Below are 17,753 nucleotides of genomic sequence, written 5' to 3' on the forward strand. Positions count from 1 at the left end.
TAAGAAGTTTTTCATAAGTAAAGCCATTATTAATGCACTTTATTATTTTTAACACATTAGACGGACCAACTCTGCAGTTAACCTTTAAGAAACAGTCCCAGTACAAAACAACAGGAACCATGCTCTCTCTCTCTCTTGCTCCCTCCCTCCCTCTATCTCTCTCTTTCTCCCTCTCTCTGCCCCCCCCTCTCTCTCTCTCCAGCCAGCCAGACGCCAGCAACCACAGGGGCTCAAGCTGCAGTTGTCACCGGGGCAGCAGCGCGGAGGCATCGGGGCTGTGAGGCAGACGCGGAGCCACTGACAGCAGAACCCCGAACTCATGAAACTTTTGTGGATTACAGTTTTTTTTCAGTTCCATTGTCGACACGGTCAACACGCGATTTTCTGAGCTGAGGAATTCCCTGGGCAGACGTCACCTTTGAAGAAACTTTCTGGGGAATAAATCACAACAAGGACAACATGCAGAGGACAAGATCCCCCCCATCATCATCATTATCATCATCATCATTATTGGACCACATCACTTGCCCTTTTAACTAATTGTTGCTCTTGTGATAGATTTTATTAGAGGTGCAGTGAAGTATTTACAGTTGCATCTATCTATCTATCTATCTATCTATCTATCTATCTATCTATCTATCTATCTATCTATCTATCTATCTATCTATCTATCTATCTATCTATCTATCTATCTATCTATCTATCTATCTATCTATCTATCTATCTATTTAATCTCTCTGTAGTTACTTTGGAAAGTGAACATAAGAGCTGCAGCCTGTTGGTGCTCACAGTTCAGTGTGTGTATCAATGTGGGTTATTCTCAGTGCTGCTATGCAGACAGACTGGAGCCACACACAGACAGCTCGGCTGCAGCCCTGCAGCTCACACTGAGAGAAACAGCTGAAGGAAGAAAAAAAAGTCAATCCTGAGGGACAACTCTGCAGAGGAGCAGATGTTATGTATGACTTGGTCTTTTAATGTGGATTATTCAGGATGCTGTTATGCAGACAGAGTGGAGCCACATAAAATTGGCAAGTAAAGTTCAAGTAATAAAAGCAACACGTCTGTCAGTGCTGCTCCACAGCTTCTATTACACATGTGGCATCTGAGGATTTAAAGGTTTTAAGCTTGTATTACTGTTTAAAACTCGGACTTATAGTATAAAGTGTATTTAAAAGTAGAAAGTTTCTCACACGGAACAACGGTTGCTGTCCTCTCAGTAAGGACGTGCAGTACTTTAAAACCCTTGTTGAACTTAAATGTGTAAAGAGTATTAGGGCCCTGTATTCAGCCTGTATACTTTGCTTTCTTTTATATTGTCTTTCTTGAGTTTGGATCATTCTTTAAGTGTTGGAAAATGAAAAACCCTCATCCACTGTGTAACACCTGGGCTCGATCCATTAATGAAGAGCCGACCCTGATCACAGCACCAGAGCCTAATAAGAAGTTCAAGAGGAAGTCCAGGGAGCCTAAAAGGTTAAAAACCTTTCCATCGGAAATGTCCGATGTCGACATGGCAGATGATATTCAGACTTGTGACATCAGCATGCTGGCTCCACTGCAGAGGAAGCTGATCATGTCCCAGGACGTAATGGCCAGTCCTCCAGGGATCCTGTCAGGACTACCAGAAGGCAGCCTGGCTCTCGCTCAGAGCGCCGCTATAGACATGAGAATTGGCATCAATTTACCTGCCATTCCATCTAAAATGGCCCAGTTACCTGCCTCCACATTCCCCAACCTGGAGATCTCCCAGTGGCCCCCAGCCATCTCTCAGCCTCTGACCAACAGACTCAAACTGGGCCTCTGCTCACCGTTCACCCTGTCAACATCCACCAGCAGCAGTAGCAGCAGCAGTCGCTCACCAGGCAACCAGGAGCCCTCTTTAGCAGGCCAAACTGCAACTCTGCCTGGCCCCAGAGCATCCCAGACCCCCCAGTATCACAACCACATGGATCCTCAGGTCCAGTCGCTCAAGGTGAGTTTATGTTCTGTGCACATTCTCAGATGTTTCTATGTTATACGCTCCCTGGCCAAAAAGGAAAGTCACCACCTGGATTCAACTAAGCAAATATTTAGGAGCCTATTGGATAATTACTGCAGGGGTGATGATTTTTCAGCTGGCAGCAAGTTATTTAACCCCAACTGATGCACTGAGGAGCCTCTGAGCTTTCTTAAACAACCATTTAGAAGGACGCATCGTGAAAAAGCTGTTAGTCTGTTTGAGGAGGGTCGAATCATCAGCTGCATCAAGCACAGAAAAGATCTGGGGGATGCAGAAACTGCTAAGATTGGGTTTGGAACTGTGCAAAAAATTATTAAAAACTGAAGGGGGACCATTGTCTTTGAGGAAGAAATGAGGTCGGGATACAATCCTGAAGGATCACGATCGTTGATCACTTCAAGGTTTGGTGAAATCAGATCATAGTAACCCAACAGTAGGCCTGAGGGCTGTGTTAAAGAGTGAACTCAAGAGCATTTCTGAAGGAACTGAAGGGACTAAACAGCTGTGGAGCCTTAAGAAACCACTAATCAGTGAGGCTAATCAGGGGGAAAAGGCTTGAATTTACTGGGGAGCATAAAGACCGGACTCAATGGAAGAAGGTCAGGTGATCTGATGAGTCCAGATTTACCCTCCTCCAGAGTGACGGGGGCATCGGGGTAAGAAGAGAGGCCAGCTGACGGGGGGCAGCTCTGATCTGGGGTTGCTCAGGTCCAGGAACATTATGGGCCTAAAGAATGAGATCAGCTGATGACAGGAAGAGACTGAACGACCAGGTTGGTCCATCAATGGATTGGGAACCATTAGGGGCAGCTAGAGAAACTTTGGTGGTCTGACTGTCCCGACATCAACACAAGACGTTAGTGAAAAGTGAATGCAACACTGGACAGAAATAAATCTTGTGACATCGTAGACGCCAGGCGGGGTATCGATGTGGGCGAGGAGAAGTCAACTAAGCACCTGATCAGTTAGTCATGCAATATGACATTTCAGCCTCAACGATGATGATCCATTATCAATGGTTTTAACCACATTTACCCCAGATTCCAAAGTGAAGATCTGGTCCTTAATCCTACCACAAAGTCAACTGAGGTGGTTTAATTTGTTTATATGGATTGGAAAAAAAAAGTATATTGATAACAAATCTAATAATAGTACTACTCACTTGTTATACTTTGTCACAAGGCTTATTTACCCAAAAAGTTGAGGGTTTTGAGAGCACAAGAAGGAGAAAATGTAGGAGAAAAAAGTCTCCGAAGTCCAGCAAAGCCCCCACAAATGTGACATTAACCATCCCAACCAGGTTTGATTAGAGGAAAGTTCACAGCCTCTATTTAAGTTTAGTTTATTTAAGTTGTTGAATAAGCCTCAAATGACCCAAGAAGAAAATATTAACAGACGTTTCTGTACACTGGTGATAATCAAATGACGGACGCACTGTGGACGAGTCTCGGATGACAATGTCGCTTTTGTGGCAGTCACACTTGAACTCATGGAACACAAGTGTTCAATTTAGAGTGTTGAGCCTGTTTTGATCAGCTCTCTTGTCTACACTCAGGAATCACCCAGGAAGCGGGTTGGACTGACAGAAGATGGACCTGGACAAATTCAAGAGGTCAAAGCCATCCAGCAGACCAGGAGGCTGCTGGCTAATGCCCGGGAGAGAACTCGCGTCCACACCATCAGTGCTGCGTTCGAGGCCCTAAGGAAGCAGGTCAGGTCCTCCGTCATGACTGAAACATCACTAATTAGAGGTCACACATGTTGACTCCTTTAACTCCAGAACCTGTCCTGGATGTATATTGAACTCCCAACATGCACGCATATGTTCCACAGACAGACGCTCATCAGAATCTATCCCCCCTCAGAGACACTGTAGACAGAACTCTGATGTTTGAAAGTCCAAAAGCACTAACATGGCAAGAACATGTCAGGAGAAACAGCTGCTGAAACATGACCGGAAGACAGACAAGTGCACATTGCTATTGTTTTGAAGGTTCCTGTCCTTTTCCTTTACTTTCCCCTCCATAAACCAAATGTGAGTTGATTGTTGATGGAGCCCTGTTTTTCTTCGCACATACAAAGTTGCGTTTTTGCTAGTGTCATCTACACTGACCTTTAGTTATCTGACATTAACCAATTCAATTGGTTAACTTGTCACATTAAAATCCCAAATCCTCCATTTCTTTCCATCCCAAGGTGCCATGTTACTCATATGGCCAGAAACTCTCAAAGCTGGCTATTCTGCGTATCGCCTGCAACTACATCCTGTCCTTGGCACAGCTGGCTGAGCTGGACTACAGCAACGACCACAACAGCGTGAACTTCTCTCAGTGTGTGGAACAATGTACCAGGACCCTGCAGGCCGAGGGCCGGAGCAAGAAAAGGAAAGTGAGTAAGCACTGTCAGAGGGGAGGGTTGGAGGTCAAAATCAAAGAGTCAAATCAAGTCAAATCTAACATAGTTTAAAGGGTCGGAACTTCGGGGTTTTGCTCAAACTCAGAAGAACTCAAGACTTTTGTTCTTCCATTCAATCAAGTTTGACTAATATCTCTTTCCTTCCATTTCCTGTTTGTGTGTAAACTCACAATGTTGTTGTGTTTGACAAGCGCACGTGCAGCAGCGATTGAAAACCTTTAGAATAACTTTGCAAAGAATTGGAAGAAGAGAATAGGTGTAAGCCTCATCAGAGCTCAACATAAAGCTAAAAAGCAACGTAAAAGAACTTTAGGAATGATGAATGGGGCTGGGACTGTGTGCCATGATGCTATACGCATTAGCATTGTCTACTTTGACTACGGTACTCAGAAATTGTCAATTTTTTCAAATGTGAGTTATTATGACCACAAATATTTGGAAAATCTAACTAGTTAATCAGAGAATCCCCTATAAATGAAGTTCTTACCAATAATATTTTCAGCTCACTGCTTAATGTAGCGGTAATTATCAAAACCCCCTCGTGAACTCAGTACTTGCGTTGCTTTCTTTCAAAGCTCAGCGTCTCCACGCATATGTTAGGAGTCAAAAATCCACGTTCTGCATGTTGAGAACGAAATGAAGTCAGTGTTGAGGTTTAATTTTAAATGTGACAAAACATTTTAAACCTTCTGCTTGAAGAGTTGGCAAAACATTAAACTTTGAAACATGTTCAAGTCTTATCTCACGGCCTTGAACAACAATGAGTCACAAAGCACTTTATTTTGTTTCTTAAATGTGCTGTGGGGTCCACTGTACAAAGTCTCAACTCTTGTTCATTTTTTACAGTGTACAAAGAAAGAATGGAGGTAGTAACAATAAATACAGCGTGAAGTGTTTAGGTCCTGCATCACATTTATGTAGTGTTATTGTTTGATTTCCCTGTTTGCCAGCAACTTCTCTGTGTGAATGCTAGTGTGTGTGTGTGCGCGCACGCATGTGTGTATGTGTGTGTGTGTGTGCGCGCACTGAAAGTTCCAGACACCAGATGTTTAGAATGGAGGGGGAAGTGGAACTGGCGCCACGAAGGGGCAGAGGGCAGAGAAAAGGCACGCAAACTAAAACCACACACAGACAGACACGCATGCACACACACACACACACACACACACACACACACACACACGCACACCTCTGCCTGTTTCCACCAGCTGCTGCTGCCTGACAGGCTGATGATCTGATGATGACGGTTTTTCCCTTCCTCTTTCTAAAGTTTGTTGGGGTTGATGGCCTGGAGAGGTAGAATAGAGGATGTGCTGCAGAGGAATGTGTGTGTGTGTGTGTGTGTGTGTGTGTGTGGCATTCTGTGATTCATACACAATAAAAAGGAGGCAGCACTGTTGAACATGTGCACACGTGTGTAACATGTTTTACATATTAATATTGAAATCTCTCCCCGGGTTAGCCTCTCTGAACAAAGACACCTTTCTTTAGTTCAAATCAACTCCATAGTGTGTGTGATGGTCACCAGGGTAATCTCCCTATTGAACAGGAGGAAACCTTGAGCAGATCCAGGCTCGTCTTGTCCACGTTTCGCTCTGTCCAGCATGCCCCTGAAGTCTCTCTCCTCCTCCAAATAGTTAAAAAGCAGCAGTGAGGCTTCTCGCCGGTTCTGAGAGGCGTCGTCACAACCCTGACGGGTCAACACTGACTTCATTCACAAAGATGTTGAGTTTTAGGGAAAATGACCTCATAAGTTACAGGAAAACTCATCATTGCAACAAAAGAAGCAGCAGTTCAAAAACGGTTTAAATAAATCATGTGTGTTGTCATGTTGTTAATAAACTCTTAGAATAGCAGAGCCAGGAGTGATTTTTACCTCTGAACTTTAATTCTTTGGTGATCAGCGCTAGACGGTTTCTCTCTTTTAGAGGAGTAGTGATTCTTTTACCACCATATTGCTTTGTTGAAGCTCTAAATTTGTGAGCCGTACTAAGGAGCAACCCTCCGCCGATTCTTCTAATTTGAAGTATAAAAATAAAATCAAAAGTAAAATCAAAAGGCTGGTGATCTGGCTGAGAGCATCAGAGCCAGATGGCCTCCACCTCCTGCTGGGGCAGCTTATACACTGACAATAACTGATGATCCAGCTGGGGTAGAAGAATATACAAACTGTGGGCATCTGGAGTGCACATCTCTGTTTTTGTGGTTTCCCAGCAGATTCACAGCTGTTTGTAACTAGTGGGACCACTGTTTAATTCAATATCACAGTACATTAACACGAGACGTTGTATCATCTTTAAACACAATTGTTTCGGGTCTTCACACTCTGGCAACAGCAAAAGTTGTTTTTATACTTTTAGATGCTGGATTGAGCTGATTTTGGACCGACTGATATTCATGAGGTTACAATAACTGTTAGACGCAGTCGGTTGTCTGAGGAGAACAAGCTCCAGGCAACTTTTATTTAATAGATTTGTTAATTTGTAAGTTGATTCAAATGTGTTTTTTTTCTGTCAGGAGTGAAGCTGGTATCAGTGAACAGCTACGGCACAAATGAATGGATACGTCGTCATGGCGATGGACCGACGGCGACAGCCTGAGAATAACAGAACATAGATAACAACATTGCTGTGATAGTTCTATTATTTTGTAAATACCATGTTTATATATGTGGATTTCCTGCCAACATAAAGAGTTAGGACTAAATGTCACACAATCAATGACTTAGAGATAAAACATGTTGACTTCAGAATACTGACTCACTGTAGTTACACAATAGTTCAACATGTTTAGTGTTAGATGACTGTTCTATACTCTGTATGTTGTACTGTAAGATATACCAACTGTGTTTATTCAATAAACACCTTCATACTTTAGAGTGGAGCCTTTTTGTTCTTTACATAAACTAAAATCCCCATAAAGGTTTCTTAAAAGATGTTTTCCACTTGCCGGATCCATCTAGGGCTTTTTATGTTTATGTTCTCCCAGACAGAGGTTTATTTAGATTACTGAAGAGGAAAAATCCTTTTTGAGATTGTTGTACAGTTTTTCTTTTTTTTTTAAAATTCCTGATGAACCGCGAAACATCTCAGTTGTCTGAATTAAAGCTGCAGACTCAGAATTCTGGTTTATAAATTTACATTTTTTGAAAATAAATTGGACAAACATGGTACATACATAGAAAAATCTAAAAGTAGTGAATAAATGGCCATTTGCCTCTTATATTTAACCAAGGCCAGAAATTGTTGGAGATGATGTGACTTTAGAAACAGATCAGTGGACGCCGTCAGGGCGCAGCATCATGGCAGACAGGTTTTATTATCACGCAACATCCAGACTTATTTACAACCCTGCAGGGGAAATTCAGCTTTGAATTTGGAGAATGCTTTTCTTCTCCAGATCATTCATCTCCTTCAGAATTAAAGCCACATTGTAGCGAAGCTCCTGGAATCTAGACATACGCACCTGAACAGGAAAACAACAGTATCACACAGACGATTCACATATTTTTATACATAGGTGATTTAAGTAAATCTAAGGAATCTCAGATCGAAGAGCCAAAAGGCGACAAAACACATTTTGAAAGAACCTGTTGGAAAGTTTTTGCTTATATTTAGTGAGATGCTGTGTTATCACAAATAATAATTTTGCTCAAACAATTTATTTGATGCTTTTTTTGTGCTGAATCTGCCTTCAGTTGCATCCCCGGTAATTGAAATGTTGCACTCTGAATTGTTATATCGGTTTATCAGAGCAAATAATTAACAACTGCATGTTTCTGTTGTTGCACCTACATCTGGTACAACTGTGAATCCTGCTGAGATCAAGCTAAATGCAGACTCCAGTTAATCATAGTAATTCTTGTCAATATTACCACCTCACTGGACAACGGTCAATTGAGGGTCTACTGGGGCTCTAAAACTAGGTTCCACACCTTACCATTAAATTTTATCACCTGTAAGACATCCATAAAGGCACAAGTTCTTATTGTAATGATGAAGCAGCAACTGAAGCATAAATGAAACCCACTCTGGTTGTCTGACATCTTCCTTCATTCAGACCATGATAAAACTGGCGTAGCTCAAGGGAGAAAACCCAACATTGCTGGATTGACAACATGAGGGAAGCTTGAGTTGTGCCTCAAATAAAAGTCCCTCAAACTCACTATCTTCTGTACACTTTGACAATGTGTCATTTTCAATTAAACCTCTAGAGGGTAGTGTTGCAGAATTCAAAAAACGACCTCAAGTTTACATTTGTGGAAAATAACTTGTATAAAACCAAAATCAATGATAATGCAATTTAAACAAACCCCGAATCTAAGATGATATGTATTGAATTTGAAAATTGTAAAAAGACCATATTATGTACCTCAAAGCTCTGAAAACTCCCATCTGATAATTTCATCTGCATCAAGACGGAAGGCTGCAGGGCGCGGGCCAAAGCACTGTGAGGACAAACAGTACGGCTGTAATAAATCTAATTTACACTTTGTTAGAAAGGCTACATGTCAAAATCAGACAAGTGGTCTTTACCTTGTGGAAATGGCTACATCCACTCTCCATCTCAAGCTTTCCATAGTGGGGAAGTGGGGATCGTTCATGGCCAATGCTGCTTCTAAAGCTGCACGTCTTCAAGTGACAAAAGCTTTGTAAGACAGTGACTTGAATGTTTTGAGGAAAAAAAATCATTTTACAAAGCAAATGACCTCAAAAGGGGAATTTGACCCATCTAAATTTAGAGATGTCTGGGTCAGATACTGACCGACTAACAATGCGAATGAATAAAAGTATGAGGATGTAAACTCAACCTACCGATTGCCAAAAACCACACTTGCCAAATCGGTGATAAAGTCTTCAGATATCCTGGTGAAAAGGGGACAAAAATAGATTCCTCAATCAAAACTTGTGGAATCTAAATAAATAACCTATTTGTGCATCTAGAGTGTAATATGTGATGTCTTTACCTCAGTTCTCTGAGATCCTCTTTGAAGACCTGAAGAGCAACAAAAAACAGGAAGTGAGGATTAAGAATTTAATCCATTAAAATATCACACAATTGTCTTTATTTCAGAAGAACAATGTTAATGCACATTTGGACAAAGCTGTTTCAGATTTACAACAAAAATAATATTCATGACAAAAAGTAAGCAATGTCAAATTATTATTTATGGGGGATTATAAGAATATTCACACTGTTTCTGTGAATGAATCATGATTATTCACAATTCAAAAACATGCTAAAGAATTTGTAAGTGTGTCTATTCATTGCTGTGGAAATGGAAAGGTAACATGAAAAATCATCCATCACGTGCACAGTGTTGAAGTGGTGCCCTGAGCTCATAGTGACACAAACACTCTTCCTGCACTGTGCTCAAATCACTATTATTGTTAAATTTCCTGAGATGGTTCTAATAAAACTTCCCTCTCAACCCAATTTCAAATGAACTAAAACAACACTGTTGTTTTTGCAGCAAGAACTATAGAATCGGGCAAAAATCTGAAGTAGCCACATCAGCTAAAATAAGGTCACAACTGCAGACCCTTGTAATTGCCATGTTTTCCTGTGGCCAGTAACACACTCACACCTCCCCAGGTTCTCATCTACCACAGCTTGATTGATAAAAATAAGAATCCTGACCAGTGTAGTGGAATAAAGACACGCACAGTTAATACATATCATAAATATATATGCCCCAGCACATTAAAACATCCCCCTACCTCCTGTTTAAGTGATGATGTGGGGATGCGGGTAGCCTCAGTCAGGACTCTGTACATCCCCGCCACGACGTGACTGAGCCTGTCGTGAGGGATGGAAGTGTTATCTGCAACCGTCTTCATGGCCTCCCTGCAGTCTTTCCCCTCCAGAGCGCTGACCACGACTGCACACACAACACACACCTTATACACTTCCATTATGTGCTTCATACCTGCAGCTGAACACTGTTTTTCACGATGTTTTTAATTTCTTGCTGCATTTATAACCTCATACCTGCAGCTGCTAATACGTAGCACGACTCACTTCATGTTTTTTTTCCTATCGTCGCATCACTTGTATTTACCTTTCAGTATTTTCCTGAATGTTTCTTGGTCCACATCCTTTAGATTTTTCGACAGTGAATCTACCTCTGGAGGTATTCTGCTTCCTAAAAAGGTGCTGTCCTTTGTGGCCATTGTGCAGTGAAATACTGCACATACGGATGAAAAAAAAGAGAAATAATTTGAAGAGAGCAACAGCTAAAATGTATGTTACGTTTCACATTTATCACATGACGGGCAGTTATTTCCGTCGCAAAAGGGAAGTGACGCAATGCGGCGAAGCGAAGGAATGTTTTGGTAATGAAATAAATAAAAATACTTTATTTCGATGTCAAAATATTCAAATGTTTATAGACACGTGGACTGACTAAAATGTGGTGCAGTATTAAGTGAAAATTGCGTTTTCAAAAATCAATTGACTTGACAATGAAAAGAGTTCTACTATTAATAGCTGCTCAAATGGATCGAAGAAGAAGACGCTGATGAGGAGGATCTGTGTTCTCGTCATATGACGTATTTTCTTGTGTAGTCTCGCGGTGCTTCTGCTGATAATCTGTTAAAGAATCAAATTGCAAATGGAGGTCGTAGACATGACCGTTTCACAACGAAAGGTACGTTTCTAATGCAGCCAGCTATGGAAGGTGACAATTTGAAGTTTCCAAGCTGCTTCCAAGAGAAGTCGGAATTAGTAAAGATTCCAGAAAAATAGTTTCCTGGCTCTGTAAAGGATAGGCAGACATTAGCTACGTTAGCACAGGGCTAACGTTGTAACGTTGGGATCGCAAAGACTTGTGTTTTCGTGTAGTTCGCACACTAGTTGTACTTAATAACTACATCTTATTTTTGGATTCTCACCTGTGTGTCCTCTTACACAAACGCATTGTTTACACCGAAAGTAGCGTTGGCGTTAAAAGCAGCTGCCCGTACGTGATTTACGTGTTTTCCGAAGAGCTTCGCCATCTTCAGTAGAACATTTTCAGGTCCAGTTTGGCTTCATATCGTCCATTTAAAAAGAGATTTCGGTTATCTAAATGCCAACTAGTTATTACCAGTTAGACACTGTTATTGAAATAGTTTAAATGCACTCTTAATTAGCTTTTCCAATTTGACATTATTTCTTACAAACTCTTTTGGTTTCTTTTCAAACATTCCGCTTTAGTTTTCCAGCCATGGAAAGATATTTGGCCTTTTTTAACAACTATGCACATTAGTCTGCTTTAATAGATATGGTGAAATGACAGTTTTGTGTTTCTTTTGCAGGTCTATGTCTAAAACCATGTCTGAATCTCTGTATGAGAAGTTTTTGGCCCCGGAGGAGCCGTTCCCTCTCCTTTCCCAAAGAGCCAACCTGAGCGATGTGGGAACCCTCGATGTCAGTGACTTTGGCTGTCAGCTCTCATCTTGTCACAGAACGGACCCTTTACATCGTTTCCACACTAATAGGCAAGTAAAACCTGACCAACTGTGTTTGCCATCGACTTGGACATTATTAATCCCAAAAATATGGATAGGAATGGAAAAAGTATTCCCACTCACACCAAAGTTGCCAGAGTAGAAGCCATCTTCATCCATTTTAAGTAAAATAGGGGGCAATATGCAGCATTCCAGAACTCATTTCATGGTTTAGGTTCTATTGACAGTTGGCTGCTGTCTTCCCCAGATGGAACCTGACGTCCTGTGGAACCAGCGTTGCCAGCTCAGAGTGCAGTGAGGAGCTCTTTTCCTCTGTGTCAGTGGGGGACCAGGATGACTGCTACTCCCTTTTGGATGACCAGGATCTGACGTCTCTGGACCTCTTTCCAGAGGGTAGTGTGTGCAGCGACGTCTCCTCCTCCATTAGCACTTACTGGGACTGGTCCGACAGCGAGTTTGAATGGCAGGTTGGTTGTTTGCCACTTTAGCATTGGAGAAACGCTTATTGTACAATTTACTTTGATCTTGCACAATTAAAATGATAATCATTTGCTACAAAATTTCTCATTGCATTTTGTATTCTTTGCTGTGTCTCCAGTTACCAGGAAGTGACATCACCAGTGGCAGCGACGTCCTGTCTGATATCATACCAAGCATTCCAAGTTCACCCTGTTTTATTTCCAAGAGGAAGCCTAAGCCCCCGCCTCACCGCAATCTGGATGAATTGCCATGGAGTTCCATGACTAATGATGAACAGGTAAAACATGCATTTGTGCATTATTCTTATTGTTATTGGAGATTTTCGATTTTCAGTACCCCTTTTGTCAGACTGTGTACCGATACAGATTTTTAGGGGCAATGGCAGCAAAAATTTTCAAGAGGTCAGTGCCATCATTGATCGGTAAATTAAGTCGAGACGATGTGTGATGTCACCCTGTGGCCCTGCCATCTTCTGGCAAAGAACTCTACTCAACACAAATTTATTCTTTGCTTTGTGTATCTGAGACTGATATTGTCAGCCATTATGAGGGCCAATACTTTGAAATAAGGCTGGTATCGTCCCAAAACCGGTACCTGGGATCGATACTCGATTGTTTTCAGTACATTCAACACAAATGTGCTCAGTTGCATTATTGGCATTGTTATTAATGTCCCTTTACATTTCTCTCAACTAAATGCACATTCCCGGCTAGAGGAGTCATTTTAAACGTGCATTGAAAATGTAACACTAGCATTAAGATACTGGTTTCCATGACTGTATGAAGAATATCTCAAGCAGAAAATCCAGAACAAATGAGCTATGATTTCCTCCTTACAGGTGGAGTACATCGAGTATCTGAGTCGGAAGGTCAGCACAGAGATGGGCCTGAGGGAACAGCTAGACATCATCAAGATCATCGACCCCTGTGCTCAGATCTCCCCCACAGACAGCGAGTTCATCATAGAGCTCAACTGCCTCACTGATGAAAAACTTAAACAGGTGGGTATTAGCAACCAAAGCTATAGTCAGAATGATTGGAAGGAAAGAAAACAAATATTACTCCAGCTGCTCTCTAATCAAGCTCAACATCTGGAAGTGTGTCCACTTTTTCTTTTCCATCTAATTCTTATCTTGTCATCGTGACATCAGGTACGCAACTATATCAGGGAGCACAGCCCCAGACAGCGAGCCAGCAGCACTAGAGAAAGCTGGAAGAGGAGTAGCGCGAGCACCAGTGGTGTCAGTGGGGCTAGCAGTAGTAATGCTAGCATGGTCAGCTCTGCTAGCTCCTCCACTGGCTCGACAACATCCAACGCCGTAGCAGGTGAGGTCATTCATGTTGAAGTCGCAGTCAAGTCTTTTAATCCTAGCACATGGTCCGTTGACATAGTTTACTTATTTCTGACCAATTCTAATCCCAATAATTCCTCCTGTTCCTAGGTGGTATCGCGTCATCGTGTGGGGGGAGCAGCGTGGCTAACATCAGCAGAGCTTACAGTGATGGGAACCTTTCCAGCGCTGCAGAGCGTATACGAGATTCTAAAGTAAGAAAAGTGATCCTCGGGTTTGAAAATGTTTAAAACTACTCCACCCAATCACCAGTGAACATATGTGACATATTTTTCCATTCCCTAATGAGAAATTCAGCTGACTGTGAGAGGTTTTTCAGTAACATGTTGACTGTAAATTGCTGTACAAAAAGTAATAGCTAAAAGGAAAACCTGTTGATAGTAATTAAAGGGGGGATATTTAAGATGGATAATTGATAGTGTAGCTCCAGTCAAACACTAGCGTCTTGTTCAGATAGTTATTCTAAATATCATGTGTGAATGTTTTGTTGTGCCGTCTTTCAGAAACGATCGAAGCAACGTAAACTTCAGCAAAAGGCGCTTCGGAAGCGGCAGCTGAAAGAGCAGCGGCAGGCTCGCAAAGAGCGCCTGAGTGGACTGTTTCTGAACGAGGAGGTGTTGTCCCTGAGAGTGACGGAGGAGGATGACCACTGTGATGACTTGGACATACTGATGTGACACTAGTGAATCAATCAGTGCTCCCTCTATGCCTGCCCTGGTACTAATCCACCTATAACCTCATAAGCCTTTGAATGATGGTAGATAGCAGTTAGAGCTTGTAGTGGCTACTCGTTAGCTTTTCTGTGTTAGCACAGTCAGTACCATCATGACTACAGCTGTGGCAAATGTAGTGAATAAAACTGTCTGCCTGACATCCATAAAGGAGCTGCTGGCAATTCAGACACCTAATGAGTCACCTTTGCTCGATATGTCAAAGACTTGCTCATGGATGCTAACGCATTAACACTTACTGCAGAGTTGGTGTGATGATTGTCAGGAGATGCTACTTCTGTTGGATGACACACATCTGCCTGTATGCTGTTCACTTAGGAGAAGGTAACCTCTGGAGCACGTGTGTCAAACTCAGTCCTCGAGGATTCAGTGGGATAGAAAACCCGGCAGGATCGTGGCCCTCGAGGACTGAGTTTGACATGCCTGATAGTGTGACAGGTCAAGGGCCACTGAAGCTTTTAAAGACTGAAGGAAAGAGGAAAAGAAAGGTTTTTGCCTATGATATGAAGAAATGGGGGTGATTATTTCAATCTTACTTGGGCGGTTTGGGTTAGTGGAATAATGTTCATTGAAACTTCAGGCCTAATTTTAAAAAAAAAAAAAATCTTGTAAGAATGATGATGTGAGGGAAATTGGGCAGGTCTGTCTGTTGGAAGTCATGGTTCCATCTCATCCTTTAGGCTTAGAGGGAGCACTGAAGCCGTGCATGTTCCAATGGTCGCCCTAAACCTTGTAACAATGTGGTCTTTGAGACAACATGCATCATAATACAGATAACATATATGTTATAAATAAATAACTGCATAACAGCTTTCAGAAGTGTTACCTTGGTCATGATTTCTTTTTGCCTGTATTTACCTGATATATATTCTTATATTGAAAATGGAGTTATTTTCCAAAAAGCAAATTGACTTCCTCAGTGAATTAATATGTATAAATATAAAAGCAGAAACGCACCTAACCAGTTTTTACACTGCGAGAGACCCTCAGGAAATTACATTAAATGATTACGTAGTTAAGATCCTTCAGACAGCCAATCAGAGGCCGATGGGGGCGGGACAAAAATGGGAACCGGAAATAAAGTAAAACACGAATGTACCGCAATTATATCCCGCCGTCGCCTGTATCAGTTGTTGTTTTCCTCATTAGTTCCTCTCAGTCGGTAGATTTATCCTTGTGTCTGTAATTCCCATTTATAATCGATTATAAATGGGTGCTCATGGTGTTTTGGGCAACGAGCCCGGGGACATTGACTATTCTTTGCACGAAGCCTGGAATGAAGCCACCAATGTTTATCTGCTAGTTATCCTGGTTAGCTTTGGGTTGCTGATATACGCGAAAAAGTAAGCAGTTTATCTTTAATTAACAAGTTTGCATTAAGTCAGCATGTAATCATATCTTTTTGTCCGCCTCGGATATTTAAATTGTCATTTCTATCACATTATTTCCCATCGGTGCCTACGACGTAATAAAATGATGGCTGTTGCGGCGTTATGACGTTGATATTTAATATATTGCTGCATGTAACCGCCAGAGTAATGTATATTTATAACAGTTATTATGATTGTCTTCTCTCGCTTCTACTGTGATTTAGAAACAAGAGGAAGATCATGCGCATCTTCACGCTGCCTCCATCCGCTGGCAACAACACGGAACCAAACTTCTATGACAGCCTGCAGAAGGTCCGTCTACGTCAACAGCTGGAAATGTACTCCCTGGGTGAGCACTGTGATCTGGAAACACGCACAGAAACACACTAGCACCGTGCGCGTTCGATTCGGTGTCAAGTTTATTCATTTAGTACATTGCAAAATAGCCTCAGTTGACCAAAATGTTGCACAATGCAAGTAAACAGTGGTTCCAGGTACCGATAACAATACAAAGAGAAAAGGATCAAACTAGATAAATATGTAAAAGTCAAACACAAAAGTCAAAATCAAACAAGGAGAGGACAAGTTGATGATGAGCCTCAAACTCTCCCACGACCTAAAAATTCAGCACAAAACTATTCTGTGGCAGCGGGGAATAAATATCCTTTGATGGAATAACCTGGTCCTTCATTTCATTATGGTGGTCGGCTCAACTTTTTAATGTAATGTTAGCGAAACTGGACCTGACCAACTCAAGCACCCACAGATCAGAACCCGTCCCCAGGCAGAGTGAGTAGAGGACACGGGGCAGCTGCTGCATGTCTCCTTACCTGGACACGAACAGGACTGTGGGTCATTTAAGTAGCTGGAGGAACCACTAATATCGACACGTGGAAGTTACACAAGGTGGAAAGTTCTGGGAAGTAGAAGGCTGAATTATAATGTGCTACCATTTTGTAGCTGGACCTGGCCTTAGCTCTCATATATAACTTTAAACTCCTCGTTTGATTTGCTAATCTAAATCATTTTTCCTCTCATGTGTCATTAAGCCAGGAAATTTGAGCAGCAGCAGAGCCAGGGGGACAGCGTGCAGCTCTCCATGGAATGACAGCACTTCATATTGGGACACACTCGGACCAGAACTGCTGTCCTGGTTCCTTTTGGAAAGAGCTGCGTTGATCTTATGGTGTTTCCTCCTCAGCTATTTTGTGTGCTAGAGCCGAGTTTGTGGCCGGAAATGTTGGTTCCAGAATGATACGCCTACATCAAATCTAAAGTTTCCTTGTATATATTACAGAAGCCTTTAAAATAGATTCAAGCTGGTCTCTTTTGTTTTTAATTATTAGATTATTTTAATTTTGCATAATAAAATAAAAAAAGGTTGATCCATTTTTCATTGATCGCTTCCATTTATTTATAACAGGGTTGGGTGGATCATAAAATGTGACACTGTTGATGAGCACGAACACAGCATGAGAACTAGAAGTGCTAACTATTTGTGAACCAGTATTACCAGTTGTCACCGTTTCATATTTGTGTGTGCTCTCTAAACTGTGTAAAGGCTGTGAATGACATTTGCAATTGCAGTGGGTCAATGCACAACAGTTTGCTTGAAGAGAACTTTTTTTCCACTGAACTGCTCAAATGATGCCAGATTGTGAATAAATATTCTTAAGCTGAGCAATTTCTTTCCTTCAGTGCTACAAAGGTGGTTTCAGGGATTGAAAAGATGGTTTTGCAGTGTTGGTGAGTAAAGTTAAAGACACTGACAAAACTGGGTCCATATTTTGATTTTAAGGTTCCCGATTGATTTGAAAAAATGAGATTAATTTGAATATATTTTCCCCAGATTTGAGTAAATGAAGCTATTCAGATGGAACCACTGATTTTATGCTTTTGAGTTGGATGCAGAAGTGATTTATTTATGTTGCTGCAAAGCTTTTCTGGCTTTGG

The 17,753-nt window shown here is 41.6% G+C and overlaps 4 protein-coding genes across 4 annotated transcripts; 3 read left to right on the top strand and 1 right to left on the bottom strand.

Moving 5' to 3' along the window:
- Positions 1 to 208: 208 nt before the first annotated feature.
- atoh8 (atonal bHLH transcription factor 8) lies at positions 209 to 7,296 on the top strand. Its single transcript, XM_003970097.3, has 4 exons — positions 209 to 1,975; positions 3,558 to 3,713; positions 4,199 to 4,390; positions 6,935 to 7,296. Exons 1-4 carry the CDS (start codon positions 1,358 to 1,360, stop codon positions 6,938 to 6,940), a joined length of 972 nt encoding a protein of 323 aa, XP_003970146.2. The 5' UTR covers positions 209 to 1,357; the 3' UTR covers positions 6,941 to 7,296.
- A 242-nt stretch (positions 7,297 to 7,538) lies between these two features.
- commd5 (COMM domain containing 5) lies at positions 7,539 to 10,718 on the bottom strand. Its single transcript, XM_003970098.3, has 7 exons — positions 10,479 to 10,718; positions 10,138 to 10,298; positions 9,384 to 9,412; positions 9,232 to 9,282; positions 8,953 to 9,048; positions 8,789 to 8,864; positions 7,539 to 7,882 (listed from the first exon to the last, which is right to left on the bottom strand). The coding sequence occupies exons 1-7, from the start codon at positions 10,588 to 10,590 to the stop codon at positions 7,781 to 7,783; spliced, it is 627 nt and encodes a 208-aa protein (XP_003970147.2). The 5' UTR covers positions 10,591 to 10,718; the 3' UTR covers positions 7,539 to 7,780.
- Positions 10,719 to 10,916: 198 nt separating this feature from the next.
- Positions 10,917 to 15,244, top strand: fam199x (family with sequence similarity 199, X-linked). The gene is made up of 8 exons (XM_003970080.3): positions 10,917 to 11,066; positions 11,716 to 11,898; positions 12,116 to 12,335; positions 12,467 to 12,625; positions 13,187 to 13,348; positions 13,499 to 13,673; positions 13,790 to 13,893; positions 14,203 to 15,244. The coding sequence occupies exons 2-8, from the start codon at positions 11,720 to 11,722 to the stop codon at positions 14,374 to 14,376; spliced, it is 1,173 nt and encodes a 390-aa protein (XP_003970129.2). The 5' UTR covers positions 10,917 to 11,066; positions 11,716 to 11,719; the 3' UTR covers positions 14,377 to 15,244.
- A 259-nt stretch (positions 15,245 to 15,503) lies between these two features.
- smim19 (small integral membrane protein 19) lies at positions 15,504 to 17,480 on the top strand. Its single transcript, XM_003970081.3, has 3 exons — positions 15,504 to 15,773; positions 16,025 to 16,149; positions 16,850 to 17,480. Exons 1-3 carry the CDS (start codon positions 15,640 to 15,642, stop codon positions 16,906 to 16,908), a joined length of 318 nt encoding a protein of 105 aa, XP_003970130.1. The 5' UTR covers positions 15,504 to 15,639; the 3' UTR covers positions 16,909 to 17,480.
- Positions 17,481 to 17,753: the final 273 nt, after the last annotated feature.

Source organism: Takifugu rubripes, chromosome 14, assembly GCF_901000725.2.
Source record: "Takifugu rubripes chromosome 14, fTakRub1.2, whole genome shotgun sequence".
NCBI lineage: Eukaryota > Metazoa > Chordata > Actinopteri > Tetraodontiformes > Tetraodontidae > Takifugu > Takifugu rubripes.

What these genes read in the sequence shown, in the direction of transcription:
- atoh8 (XM_003970097.3), top strand. Translation starts at nt 1,358, where the DNA reads ATGAAAAACCCTCATCCACTGTGTAACACCTGGGCTCGATCCATTAAT. An exon ending in CTCAGGTCCAGTCGCTCAAG is followed by an intron (nt 1,976 to 3,557) that starts GTGAGTTTATGT and finishes GTCTACACTCAG; the next exon opens with GAATCACCCAGGAAGCGGGT. An exon ending in TCGAGGCCCTAAGGAAGCAG is followed by an intron (nt 3,714 to 4,198) that starts GTCAGGTCCTCC and finishes TTCCATCCCAAG; the next exon opens with GTGCCATGTTACTCATATGG.
- commd5 (XM_003970098.3), bottom strand. Translation starts at nt 10,590, where the DNA reads ATGGCCACAAAGGACAGCACCTTTTTAGGAAGCAGAATACCTCCAGAG. An exon ending in ATTCAGGAAAATACTGAAAG is followed by an intron (nt 10,299 to 10,478) that starts GTAAATACAAGT and finishes TTGTGTGTGCAG; the next exon opens with TCGTGGTCAGCGCTCTGGAG. An exon ending in CATCATCACTTAAACAGGAG is followed by an intron (nt 9,413 to 10,137) that starts GTAGGGGGATGT and finishes GTTGCTCTTCAG; the next exon opens with GTCTTCAAAGAGGATCTCAG.
- smim19 (XM_003970081.3), top strand. Translation starts at nt 15,640, where the DNA reads ATGGGTGCTCATGGTGTTTTGGGCAACGAGCCCGGGGACATTGACTAT. An exon ending in TTGCTGATATACGCGAAAAA is followed by an intron (nt 15,774 to 16,024) that starts GTAAGCAGTTTA and finishes ACTGTGATTTAG; the next exon opens with AAACAAGAGGAAGATCATGC. An exon ending in GCTGGAAATGTACTCCCTGG is followed by an intron (nt 16,150 to 16,849) that starts GTGAGCACTGTG and finishes TGTGTCATTAAG; the next exon opens with CCAGGAAATTTGAGCAGCAG.
- fam199x (XM_003970080.3), top strand. Translation starts at nt 11,720, where the DNA reads ATGTCTAAAACCATGTCTGAATCTCTGTATGAGAAGTTTTTGGCCCCG. An exon ending in CTGATGAAAAACTTAAACAG is followed by an intron (nt 13,349 to 13,498) that starts GTGGGTATTAGC and finishes TCGTGACATCAG; the next exon opens with GTACGCAACTATATCAGGGA. An exon ending in AGCGTATACGAGATTCTAAA is followed by an intron (nt 13,894 to 14,202) that starts GTAAGAAAAGTG and finishes GCCGTCTTTCAG; the next exon opens with AAACGATCGAAGCAACGTAA.